The sequence below is a fragment of the Phacochoerus africanus genome, chromosome 8, assembly GCF_016906955.1.
Source record: "Phacochoerus africanus isolate WHEZ1 chromosome 8, ROS_Pafr_v1, whole genome shotgun sequence".
Taxonomy (NCBI): domain Eukaryota; kingdom Metazoa; phylum Chordata; class Mammalia; order Artiodactyla; family Suidae; genus Phacochoerus; species Phacochoerus africanus.
The window spans coordinates 77,258,299-77,271,903 of record NC_062551.1 but is presented as its reverse complement, the minus strand read 5'-3'; the positions used below and the strand labels follow the sequence as shown (position 1 = coordinate 77,271,903).

The window sequence follows — 13,605 nt, the reverse complement described above, 5'->3', positions numbered from 1 at the left end:
TGATCTTCACAGTAACCCTTTGAGGTGAATTTTGTTATTATCGCCCTTTACTCACTAGGAAATTGGGGCTTAGAGAAGTTATTTCGCAAATCCTCCATTTGGCGAGTGGTGGAGCTTGGGATCCTAACCCACTCTTACCTAGTTCTGAGGCATTAGACTGTTAGATTATTAGCAAAAGTTTTTGTTCTTCTTTTCATTTATAGAGGCTAGGAAAATTAGCAAGCTACTGCTTTATGTTTGGGAAACTCTTCCTTGTGTTAGGAATGATCTGGTAGAAATTTAGGATGGGGAATCAAAAGAACTTGAGCAGGTTTGGAGTTAAGTGTAGTAGTTACCCTTTAAAATTTACAGACATTTGAATGTTCCTGAATTTCAAGTTTCAAGTACCCATTTAATGTTTAGATATTCTCACTTTTAGAAATTTACCTCCACCACTTCATTGAATACTATTCATAATGTGCATTAATGATTCCTGCCTTCAAGCTTTGTGTTAAGAGAGAGCAAAGTGATACATAGATGATCTAGGAGATGTTTAATAGTGACTCCTAGTGACTTGCTCTCACTTTGCATCTTTTTTTTTCCAGTTGTCTTCTTTACTGGAAAGATTAGAAATTGAATATGATGGGAAATGAAAACCTTACAATTGATATTGTTAGCTTTTAAGCAATTAGCAAGTTCTTGGACATAGTGCTGCCATTGAAATACCCATCTAAGTGATCTTCGTAATTATTTTGACAGCCTGGGCTATGGTGTTTCTCTCTGCATTTGGGCTTGGTTTTTAAAATGCTGTCTGTCGTTCTTTCTCTTTTGTGGTATTTCCTTGTCCTTTCTGTCTCCTCCAGGTCCAACACTGGTTCAGAATTTACCATCATCGGTGCAGGCTGTGTGTGAATCCTGGAACAACATCAACACCAATGAGTTTCCCAACATCGGATCCTGGGTGAGTGTCTGTTCCAGGAGTAGGAATTCAGAGCACTAGCCATTCTGTGTTCTGTTATTGTTCTTTAGGCTTAAACTAGCCACCAAAAGGTTTTAATCTGCCGTAGCAATTTTTGCTATGGCTGAAGGAATAATCAGGCCTTGAATTACCTTGATGGTGCTCATGTGGTCATTTTCCTAAGAACAAGAAGTTTGTTACTGTGTTACAGGACAGCCACTTTCTTACGGTGGACCCTTGAACAACACAGGTTTGAACAGCTTGGGTCCATGTAATTATTTTCACGAAATATGGACTGCAGTGCTGAGTGATCTGTGGTTGGGTGTCTCTGAGGATGCTGAACTGCACATACCGAGGGCCGACTGTAAAGTTAGGCATGGGATTTTGACTGCGGACTTCGGCACTCCTAACCGCCTTGGCATTTGAGGGTCAACTGTACTATGAGCCTCAGTTTCCTCATCTAATAAGTACTGGGATGGTTAAGGGTGTTAAATATAAAGTGCCTAGCACATTATCTGGCACATGAAATCTCAGTAAGTATTAACCGCTCCCTTTCCTTTCTAGGTTATGTGTCAAGAACCCACTCCTTTTGCCATAATTTTATGGAGTAGTTTTTGAGTTCTCTTGGCTTTTAGAAGCCTCTTGAGTCTTCGCTCAGTTTCCTTGATCTTTCTGTGTGCTCTGCTCAGATTGCCTCTGTTAACAGATTATTCCCTTATTACAGTTCTTGCGGGAAAAGCCGAATGTTACAGTCTTGTTTTCCCTGCCTTGTGATCATGACCTCTGTTTACATCACCTGGAGCCACCGTGCAAGGATAATTAAGATGTCTGTGATGGGGACCTGATGTATTGTAACATCCAGAGCCTTCGCAATTACAAGAGCCAAAGAAACAGTTCTAATGTTAAATATAACATACTCTAATTATTCGAAAAGTGGTTTTGGGTATATTAACTTTGTACTAAATTTTAGCTTAACTTTAAAAATTTTAACTCAACTCTGTCCTGACAAAACATTGTGAACTGCTTCCTTTGCTCCACCCCACTTTCCTTCCCACACTGAGTAAGAGTGCAAACTGAGTAGAGCCGTTGTCTCTCAACCACAGTGGGGTGTCTTAGTTTATGTCATCACGGTGTCTTTTTCCCCACGTATCAATTTTGTCCTGGGCAGTAGACAGTCGATCCATTTATGTCTCTTTTGCTTCCTTTCAGCGCAATGCCTTTGCCAATGACACCATCCCTTCCGAGAGTTACATCAGTGCCGTGCAGGCCGCTCACCTGGGGACTCTTTGTGGTCAGAGTCTGCCCCTGGCTGCTTCCCTGAAGCACACCCTGCTCTCACTGGTCAGGCTGACTGGAGATCTGATTGTGTGAGTACCTGCTGTGTAGCCCTGTGCGTTCTCTGCTTCTGTGTTCTGTCATAGCCAGCGGAAGACAGTGAGCGTTTTTATAACCGCATTGTAATGCTTTTCCTGCATGTTTCTATAGCCAAGAGAGCCTGTTGCTTTCCGGTTTGAGTGTTTGTGTAGAATAATTTTTAATGTGGACGTGAAGGGCAGCAGAGTACTGCCTGTCTCTTTCTATGTAGTGCTTTTTAGGAAAGGCATGCAGGGTTTAAATCACACTGTGATGTGGAGCTGCCGTGGGTTTACGTTTCAAGGTGACAGTGATGTATTTGAAGTCACGCTTCTCCAGTTTCACTGTGGAAGTCAGATGCTGTCATCTTGGGGACTAGGGCAGGCCAGCGGAGGGACTGTTGTGTCTTCCTGTACATAGGTCCCGGGTCAAGTCCTCTGTCTCATTGCCAGATCCAGATTCCTGGCAGTTCTAGAAAAGTTGTCTGGGGGGTTCCTAGCTTGGGTTTCAGTTAAGTTTCTCTTCTGAATATTATGAAATACATCTTTTTTTTTTTTTGTCTTTTTGCTATTTCTTGGGCCACTCCCGCGGCATATGGAGGTTCCCAGGCTAGGGGTCGAATCGGAGCTGTGGCCACTGGCCTGCGCCAGCCAGAGCCACAGCAACGCGGGATCCGAGCCGCGTCTGCAACCTACACCACAGCTCACGGCAACGCCGGATCGTTAACCCACTGAGCAAGCGCAGGGATCGAACCCGCAACCTCATGGTTCCTAGTCGGATTCGTTAACCACTGCGCCATGACGGGAACTCCTGAATATTATGAAATACATCTTATATTATTAATTTAACATTTTAATAAATGGGTTTTTCATGAGGAAATGATTTTTGCTTCTGATAAAAGCATTACGTTGCATGACTATATGTATGTAAAATACAGCTATCTAAGGCGGGGGGGGGGGGAAACTGGAATAAAAGCCCTTCCCCTCCTTTGTGCCCCTCGCAGCTTTTTGGAGGGGCACAGTCACTAACTCGGTTCTATTTTCTTTGTTGAAGTTGGTCCGACGAGATGAACCCACCACAGGTAATTCGGACCCTGCTCCCCTTGCTTCTGGAGTCGAGCACCGAGAGCGTTGCTGAGATCAGTAGCAACTCCCTGGAGCGCATCCTGGGACCCGCAGAGTCTGATGAGTTCTTGGCTCGCGTTTATGAGAAGCTCATCACTGGTTGTTACAACATTCTGGCCAATCATGCAGATCCCAATAGGTGAGCCTAATTGAGGAGAAGAGACAGGTTCCTGGACTGCCTGCTGCCTCAGTGAAATGCACCAACACCAGCTTCTTTATGTCATTAATTGTTTATGATTGTGCCTTTGAACAGAAAGTTTTGTACTTGTGCACGTTTTGTGTTCTTGTGGACAAGCATGAAAGGGTTATTTGAAGTCCTCTTTTGTGATTAATTCTTAGGAATAAACACGCTGTTCTCAATGTGATGAAGTGCACAAAGGAACTTGATACCGTTTCTGATGTTTCTGTGCTTCCGAGATAGGTGTTCTGTGGGATTCGGTGCTCGGATAGCACAGTTCGCCCTCGATAGTGTAGGCCATGTTGTGATGTAGGTGAGCCCCGGAGAACAGCCGAGTGGGTTACAGTGTTTTCCCCCCGAAGACTGTACACATACAGAAATAAAGGGCCCAGGTGTTAGGATTTCAGCCTTTTTGTTGTTGAGAAGTCCAGGTTGTCATCAGGGGCTCCCCACCATGCCCCGCCGCCCCAATCTTTCCCTCTCTCCCTTTCTCTTTCTTTCTAAATGGTTTGAAATACCATCAGTGATTCTTTGAACTCTTAGCCATCAACGATGTCAGTTATTTCAGATTTTAGAAAAAATTTTTTTGTTAGAGTTAAATTCATCATGCATTTATCGAGTACCTCCTGTATGCCAGGGTCTATGCTAAGCTTAGACAAAACAAACTTGAATATTTTTCTCAAGATGTGGCTGCAAATGGACTTTGGATTTTTAAAGATCAGTATTAGGTGCCATTGCAACAGCCCTTGTTTCTGGTAGTTAATTTTCCTTTTGGATCTTCAGTGGACTGGATGAATCCATCTTAGAGGAATGTCTCCAGTATTTGGAAAAGCAACTGGAAAGCAGCCAGGCTCGTAAAGCTATGGAGGAATTTTTCTCCGACAGGTGAGCTGTGATTTGTTCTCCTCAGTGAACATTTTGGGGTGCCTCCTGAAAGCGGGGAACTGTGTCTGTTGACTTGGGTGTTCTTTCTCAGGGAATGCTCAAAGCCTACTTAGGTAGCGTGGGGAGGACTCTGGGTAACTGCTACCCCCTTGAGGTTGTTGATGGAGGGGGTTGATTTCATGAACACCCAGCATTGTTGGCTCGCAAATGACCAGTCCCCAGAGGAGATGAGATTGTGAAGAAATAGAACGGGTGTCTTTTATGTGAGACTTAATGTGATTTTTCCATTTTGCCTCTTTTGCCTTTCAGTGGGGAACTTGTGCAGATCATGATGGCAACAGCCAATGAGAACCTCTCTGCTAAATTCTGTAACCGAGTTTTGAAATTCTTCACCAAACTCTTCCAGCTGAGTGAGTGACAGCTTTTAGTAATCTTCTTAAGGGAACTTTGATGTCCGGCTAATGACTGCCTGTCTACTGCCCGGGTATAACTCCAGCATGAAAATGCTACCAAGTGGAGAGAATCCCTCAGAGAAAGTTTGGAAGGACATCCAAGACTTGCTTGGATGGAGACTTTCCCTTTTCCCCTTGCTCTCCTTCCCTGACCTCCGCCTCTCGGTCTGTCCCTAGCTGAGAAGAGCCCTAACCCGAGCCTTCTGCATCTCTGTGGCTCACTGGCACAGCTGGCATGTGTGGAGCCTGTGCGTCTCCAGGCCTGGCTCACCCGCATGACTGCATCACCCCCCAAAGATTCTGATCAGCTGGACGTGATCCAGGAGAACAGGCAGCTGCTGCAGTTGCTGACAACTTACATTGTTCGGGAAAACAGGTAGAGCTATTGCATTTACTTCACTTGTTGTAACAGCCCCAGAAATAAGGACAGAGCGCTTGTGGCCATCTTTCCTTCAGGTATCAGTTTCTAGCGTTTTCTGTGATTCCACTCACTGCTCCATCTCAACAGACTCAAGGAATCTAGTAGAGCTCCTAGATCTGTCCCATGGAAAAACTTGTGTGTGACTTGGCCTGTCATTTGTAACATGGGTGAATGTCTTGTGCTGTAGTAGCCCAAGTCCACGCCTGGCCCTAGTATGTATAATCATGCATTTAATGTTTAAACTTCTCTTAATCATTCTTACAAATTTAGAGGTATGAAGTCAGATTCCTGCTGATTACTTACTTATCAATTTGCTGTTTCTTTTTTACTAGCCAAGTTGGGGAAGGTGTGTGTGCCGTGCTGTTGGGCACCCTGATCCCCATGGCAACAGAGATGCTGGCCAACGGTGATGGGACTGGTTTCCCTGAACTCATGGTTGTGATGGCTACCCTAGCCAGTGCAGGTCAAGGTGCTGGCCATCTTCAGCTCCATAATGCTGCTGTGGACTGGCTGAGTAGATGGTAAGAGGATGAAATTGGAGGAACCCAACCTGTAGGTTACAACATTAGAGAAAAAGGGGATAATTAGTTGCAGATTATTTTCTTTGTAGCGCAGAGTGAGTATAAAAGAAACTCAAACCTCTGCCTTTTTATTGGGGATTGAGGGAGTAGCCAACAACCACTCACTTTAGACTTGATCTTCATTATTAGTAGCATTTCCTTGAGGTCCTGGGGAAACCATACCACCTGTCACTGATAGGAGCAGAGCCCCCAGATCTCTGATCACCTACATAATTTTCTAAGAATGCCTTTAGTTCACACTGTCCACAGACTGATGCAAGATTTGTAGAGAAACTTTCTTTGGTTCCTTAGATGATTTTGTGTCGTTCTCCCCCCGCCCCCTTTTTTTTCCTTTCTGGACAGCAAGAAATACCTGTCACAGAAGAATGTGGTTGAAAAACTGAATGCCAATGTGATGCATGGAAAGGTAAGAAGAGTGAAGAGTGACAGCAGTCAGGGAGTGATGATTCTTATCTTTGTGGCCAGGTGGGAGTGTCTTTCCCATTGGCTTCTGTCCCTGGCTAGCCTGCAGAGGATAAGGCCTATAATCTCACAAGCCTCGAGGTGTGTAATTGCTAACTACATGCCCTTAAGCCTCTTCTGGGTGGCAAGGAGTGATAGGAAGGAATTATTCTGGTAAACAAACATCCAGCAGTATCCTTCTTGAAACAGTGAATTATTGGTATTTTTAGATGTGGGTGTGCTCTGGAAAATGCCCCCTGCATTGGAAGTGGTGCTCTGAGTATTATATGGGGTTACAGTCTACCTCCTTAGCTCTAGACCTGTTGCCAGAATTGTTTACTTATCTGAAGGTTCAAGTCACTGTGCTGAGAAAAAAGTTTGAAACTGGCAGAGATCTTGCATTCCGGCATTTTCTTCCTTCACTCATGAACCTGACATAGTGGCTGAGAGCAGATAACAGGCCTCTGACCCACCACAACGCCTTTCATCTCTCCCTCCTTTCTTGCTAATCCTTATCCTTTCCACACTGAACTGTCAGAGTGCAGACTGAAGGAACTTACACATCGGAGGCTTTGATGCCAAACTGTTGGGTTTTTTAAGCAAGTGGAAAGATCTGCAGTGGTTTGCTGGAAAATTTTTCACTTCATCTCTGAAGCTGTTTTTCCTGTGCTGCATTAATTAAAAACCCAATATGCCTTTCACTAATGGTTAAAAAATGCTAATGGCAGAAAAAAAGCCAATGAGAGCTTACTTATACTTTTAATATAGTCTTTTTTTTTTAACTAAGGTATAATTCAGAGGATGTTATGTTTCAGGTGTACGACATAATGATTTGGTACTTGTATATATTGCAAAGTGGTCATAATAGGTCTAGTTAATATCCATCACCATACATAGTGGAAATATTTTTTTTCTTGTGATGGCTGAAGACTTCCTTTCTTAGCAGCATGCACATATGCACTATAGTCACCCTGCTAGCAGACAGTAGATCCCCATGACTTATGTTATAACTGAAAGTTTGTACCTTTTGACCTCCCCTTCACTCCTTTTGCCCATCCTCCCACCCCTGCCTCTGGCACCACCAATATATTCTCTGTACCAACCTAGTTTTTTCTTGAACAGTTTTTGTTTCCACTTTAATTTTATTTTCCCGAGTTTAATTGTATTTCATTTTACAAGATTTTAAAAGTGTTACCTTTTTGCTTAAGAAGGAATGAATTTATTGACCAACATGTAGTCATAATGGTGTTAAGAGCTGAGGGAATAGATAATTAAAACACGTTTTTCTTCTTTGCTTTTTATACCATTCCATTGATCTTGAGCTTTATTGGAAAAAACTTGAGAAAACAGTTTACATAATAATTAAAATATGGAGACGGCAGTTTCCACGGTGTGGCGATCTTCTCTTTTAGCATGTGATAGTCCTGGAGTGCACCTGCCATATTATGTCTTACTTGGCCGATGTCACCAATGCCCTGAGCCAGAGTAATGGTCAAGGCCCAAGTCACCTCTCGGTGGATGGGGAAGAGCGGGCCATTGAGGTGGACTCAGATTGGGTGGAAGAGCTGGCGGTGGAAGAGGAAGACTCCCAGGCTGAGGATTCGGTAAGTGAAGTAAGCACCACGATCACGGCCGAGTGGCACCTGCAGAGCTCATGCTAACAAGCCCTTGGCCCTTTTTTCTAGCCCCTGTGAGTTTTCGAACTTTCCCAGTCCTTGCTGCTTTCTCACAGCTTCCATGGCTAATACCAGACTGGTTTTCCAGGCCTGCAGAGCAGGTTGTAGGGATCTGATCTCTTAGGGGGAAGGACTCTTTAATAAGCACGTACCTTCTTCCATCTAGAGTCACTTGCCTTGAATTTCCTTGGTTTTTGCATCCAAAATGGAGTTTCAGAGATGAGTTGTTCATGGGCATGGTGTGAGCTTCCTTGTGGAGAAAGCACAAGATTTATTCTTAACCACAAAACCTTAAGTTCTCACTTGGAATTGCAGCATATTTATAGCTCGCAGGCTGTTTCTGATTGGAGTAGGTTTCTGCTGGTCACTTGTAAGTCTGTGACTTATTCTGCATAGGGTGTGTTTTTGTGGAGGCCTGTTTGGAAGGGTATATTTCTGATTAAAGAGATTTTTTGTCTTTGAAGGATGAAGATTCTCTTTGCAATAAACTCTGCACTTTTACCATCACTCAGAAAGAATTCATGAACCAGCATTGGTAAGAATAGTTTTTCATTTAGGTGAGGGTTTGCTGGGCCTTGATTATTGGAACTTCTGGGCTCATTGGCTGGTTCTTATCCTTTGTAGGTACCACTGTCACACCTGCAAAATGGTTGATGGGGTAGGTGTGTGCACGGTATGTGCCAAGGTGTGCCACAAGGATCATGAGATTTCCTATGCCAAATATGGATCCTTCTTCTGTGACTGTGGAGCCAAGGAAGATGGCAGCTGTTTGGTGAGAGATTGGAACATTCTCTTGGCTAGAAAGGGTGCCTCGTTAGTAACACAGACATGCTTAAGCCAAATGGGGAAATTCCCATGTCACCTTCATGGTGGCCTGGGCCTAGGAGTACGTTCTGGTTCTGTTGCTGATCATGGCCTGAGCAGTTCACTTAGCATATGAGACCTTGCAGTGTACTTAGAGATCCTGCGGTTTATTCTAAGACCTCCCGCACAACTTCAGATGCCATAATTGAGACCTGCTGCTGTGAGTGGGTAAAAAAAGTATTAGGTGTTAGACAAGAACCATGAAGATCAGCATTCAGACTTTTGGATAATATCCTCTAAGTGGTTGGTCAGTTTCTCCTTGGGGTGAGGTTTTCCTCCAGCATCTTAGGCAGTATTTCATCTGTGCCTGTGACGTTTTCTGTCCCTAGGCTCTGGTGAAGCGAACTCCCAGCAGTGGCATGAGCTCCACCATGAAGGAGTCTGCATTTCAGAGTGAACCCAGGGTGTCAGAGAGTCTGGTGCGCCACACCAGCACCTCTCCAGCTGACAAGGCCAAGGTCACCATCAGCGACGGAAAGGTTGCTGACGAGGAGAAGCCCAAGAAGAGCAGCCTGTGCCGCACAGTAGAGGGCTGCCGGGAGGAGCTGCAGAACCAGGTGGGCGCAGGGCCTGGCCAGTCGGCCCACGGGCGGGCAGTGCTCCCGGCTCTCCTTGTAGCTCCCGTAGTGGGCGTGGTGTGGTATTCTCCTTTTTCTGAGTTTACTGGTTTCCAGAGTGTGAATATGAGTAGGTGTGTGTCAGTCACTAGCTCGTAGGGAAGAATTGTGACTGAGGTGTATTTGGGAGGTGTGCAGGAGTAAGTTTTAGTTGGGAAACCCTCCAGAGCACCCTTTCTTGATCAGGGTGTGAAGCACAGAAAACAGAACAGCCCGAATGATTATTTTCTCAGTTTTCCCAAGGCTGGTACAAAACAAGAAGCGTTCTAGGTGCCATGGGGAGAGCTTAGCTGCTTGCACCTGGGGGATGCACTCGAGCAGTGGGTATCTCCCTGGGACCCCTGGTTTAGAGCAATTGCTCTAGAATTAGCACAGTAGCATATTGACTGAGATCAAATCCTGTGTGATGGTGCAAGTGAGATGAGGGCTGGAACAGCAAAGGGAGGAGATGGACTCTGGGTTCTGAAGGTGGTGGTTGGCAAGGTTACGATGATGAGTGTGACTCATTTTTTTCTGTCCCCCGCTCCCCCACCTTGTGTATTTGGATTTTTCTCAGGCCAATTTCTCCTTTGCGCCTCTTGTGTTAGACATGCTCAATTTCCTGATGGATGCCATTCAGACCAATTTTCAGCAGGCGTCAGCTGTGGGGAGCAGCAGCCGGGCTCAACAAGCCCTCCGTGAGCTGCACACAGTGGACAAAGTGGTTGAGATGACAGACCAGCTGATGGTGAGTGTGTCAGGGCCATGGAGTTAGGCGGGTGTGGGAATCAGCAGATTGCTCAGACGCCAGAGTGTGCTTGGTTCCCTGAGGAGTCAGTGAGTTACAGCAGCCACCTTGGCCATCCTGAACTTAGAAGCTAAGGTCCTGTGAAAGCCAGCGTGCGAGCTGTGTCTTCAAAAGGAAGGAATCTGGAGGCCACGTGGACCAGCCCAGAGCGTAGTCCTCTTTTTAGTTCATACGAGCAGATGAACCCTCAGGTTGTGAGGAGCAGCATTTGGGGGCAATTACAATAGTTAGAAGTGCCTTCTACATGTAGAGTAGAAAACCTCCCAAGCGTATCTTCTCCCCTAAGATTTATCTTGCTTGCAGAAATAATTCTTGTCCTATTTGGCCAATAGCCCTTTAGGTAATTTTCCTGTAGTTCTTCATACGGCGTAGTAAGTCATTATCCACTCTAACAGCTGCTGCTCAGCATTGAACACAGGACTTGGGGTGTAGACTGCCCGGCCTCTTTAGCAGCTGTGTAAATTAGTAGAAAGTGAAGTGTCGGCTCTTCCAAAAAGGGTGTGTAAAATTGAATGAGGTGCACGAATAGATCTTACAGGGTGACTGCTTTTAAGGGAAAAATAATCACTTGGAGATACACAAACACACATACATATGTTATGGCATTTCATTAAAAACAGGTCACAGGAGTTCCCGTTGTGGCGCAGTGGTTAACGAATCCGACTAGGAACCATGAGGTTACGGGTTCGATCCCTGCCCTTGCTCAGTGGGTTAACGATCCGGTGTTGCTGTGAGCTGTGGTGTAGGTTGCAGACACGGCTCGGATCCCGCGTTGCTGTGACTCTGGCATAGGCTGATGGCTACGGCTCTGATTAGACCCCTAGCCTGGGAATCTCCATATGCCGAGGGGGCGGCCCAAGAAATAGCAAAAAAAAACCAAAACAAAAAAAAACCAGGTCACAGTTCTGGAGTCATGGTTTTAGACTTTTAGATATTAAAGATGAAGCTAAAAAATATTGGGATGGTATTGGTGATCCATAAGATTGCTGACTTTAAATTTTCCCAACTCAAATCAATGGAAAAAAAAAAAAACCCACTTTCATCACTATCATCTTATTTTTTAAAAGGGTATTTTAGGAGTTCCCTGGTAGCCTAGCAGATTTAGGACCCAGCATTGTATTCCTGTGGCTTGAGTCCCTGCTGTGGCACATGATACAAACTCCCTGGCTGGGGAACGTCCATATGCTACAGGCGCCAGCAAAAAAAAAATGATAGTTTAATTTTACATTTTTTAAAAGTCAGTACTTTGTAGTAATTACATTTATTTTTTCTTTCTTTTTTTTTTTTTCAGGGCCATACCTGTGGCATATTGAGGTTCTCAGGCTAGGGGTCAAATCAGGGCTGTAGCTGCCAGCCTATGCCACAGTCACAGCAATGCAGGATCCAAACCACATCTTTGACCTATACCACAGCTCATGGCAATGCTGGATTCTTAACCCACTGAGCGAGGCCAGGGATCGAACCTGTGTCCTCTTGGATATTAGTCAGAATCATTTCCCCTGAGCCATGATGGGAGCTCCTAAATTTATTTTTATAGAAACATTCACTGCATTGTTATAGACTGATAATAATTTCTAACTGTTCATGGATTAGAGACTGGCTTCCGTTGCTTTTGGATCAGTTATGCAGTATCAATCACATGAATCGTGTGTATGAATCCACTTGATCTTTTTTGCCTTGTTATTACCTACTCTCTCTCTTTCTTTCTTTGCCAGGTTCCCACGTTAGGCTCCCAGGAAGGCGCCTTTGAGAATGTCCGAATGAATTACAGCGGGGACCAGGGCCAGACTATTCGACAGCTCATCAGCGCCCACGTGCTCAGGAGGGTGGCTATGTGTGTGCTCTCCTCCCCACATGGGCGCCGCCAGCACTTGGCAGTCAGCCACGAGAAAGGCAAGGTGGGTCCTCCGGTTCCTTGGCTTCCGTTTGAGGGCATCTTTGTCTCTGGTGCTGAGAAAAGCAGATGACTACACTCAGGTTGGCCCTTGGGGGAGAAGGTCCATTGGGTTCCAGGAAGGCTTTGGGGACAGAGCTCAACAGGCTTTTGTATTGGAACGTTGAGTTACTTTATTGGACTCAGAGCCAGTATGACGAGAACGAAGACTGTTTCTACTTAGTAAATTCCCACTCTGCCTGTTGAGCCTATAGGCAGAGGTGATCACTGGCAATTACCAAGGACAGTGTGGCTTCCAGGCTTCTCCAGTTTGGTCGCCCTGGAGGACACAAGCTGAGAGACACGAGTGTTGATAGAAAGGCTCTGTGGTCCTTGTTTAGTTCCTCGCTGCCTCACCAGCCCTCAAGGACACAGAGAAGTTGATGATGTTTTGGAGAAGTTGGAAGAGGGTATCTTAACTCATGCTTTTCTGTATTCTGGCTTATCACCAGTTATTTTAACTTTGTCTTACTGAAAAACAAACTTGAGATTAAGATAGCTCTAAAACATAAACATTTTCGTAGAAAATGAGAAGAGACCATGGCGTGTTGAAATTACATAAATATTTTATGAACTGATTATATGAAGAGAAGTTGGTTTTATTACTTACCTCCTTTGTCCTCTCTGGAAGGAGGAATTGAAAAGCAATCCGTGGAGTTCCCGTCGTGGCGCAGTGGTTAACGAATCCGACTAGGAACCATGAGGTTGCGGGTTCGGTCCCTGCCCTTGCTCAGTGGGTTAACGATCCGGCGTTGCCGTGAGCTGTGGTGTAGGTTGCAGACGCGGCTCGGATTCCGACTTGCTGTGGCTCTGGCGTAGGCCAGTGGCTACAGCTCCGATTCAACCCCTAGCCTGGGAACCTCCATATGCTGCGGGAGCAGCCCAAGAAATAGCAACAACAACAACAACAAAAAAAAAAAAAAAAGAAAAGCAATCCGTGTCTTTTAACCAGGAGACAGAGAGGCTGGTATTGGTCTTGGGATTTCCTGACAGACTTCTGCACAAGAAAAGCTTGCTTTTGTTACTGCTCTGTGTTTTGTAAGAGGACTGGGGTTAAGACTCCGTTGCTAACTGTCCTTTGCAGATCACTGTCCTGCAGCTCTCAGCACTCCTGAAGCAAGCAGATTCCAGCAAAAGGAAGTTGACTCTGACCCGATTGGCCTCTGCGCCCGTGCCCTTCACTGTGCTGAGCCTCACTGGGAATCCGTGCAAGGAGGACTACCTTGCCGTTTGTGGGCTGAAGGTAACAATCTGGATCCAGGCTTGGTTATCTTGGGCTGTGGATCCCAGTCACTGTCTCTCTCCTGTTCTCAGGACCACTTTCTCTTAGATGTTAGAGCTTATAAGCCACTGGGA

General features: G+C 45.3%; 1 protein-coding gene across 1 annotated transcript in view; it reads left to right on the top strand.

Annotated features, from left to right (window-relative positions):
• Positions 1 to 13,605, top strand: part of UBR4 (ubiquitin protein ligase E3 component n-recognin 4) — a 138,010-nt gene that overhangs the window by 41,065 nt on the left and 83,340 nt on the right. The window contains 15 exon segments of the mRNA XM_047792179.1: positions 843 to 940; positions 2,147 to 2,304; positions 3,344 to 3,553; positions 4,376 to 4,477; positions 4,787 to 4,887; positions 5,107 to 5,305; positions 5,683 to 5,871; positions 6,274 to 6,337; positions 7,785 to 7,976; positions 8,513 to 8,583; positions 8,673 to 8,820; positions 9,242 to 9,469; positions 10,086 to 10,256; positions 12,032 to 12,214; positions 13,334 to 13,492. Coding sequence (XP_047648135.1) covers positions 843 to 940; positions 2,147 to 2,304; positions 3,344 to 3,553; positions 4,376 to 4,477; positions 4,787 to 4,887; positions 5,107 to 5,305; positions 5,683 to 5,871; positions 6,274 to 6,337; positions 7,785 to 7,976; positions 8,513 to 8,583; positions 8,673 to 8,820; positions 9,242 to 9,469; positions 10,086 to 10,256; positions 12,032 to 12,214; positions 13,334 to 13,492 — 2,273 coding nt within the window.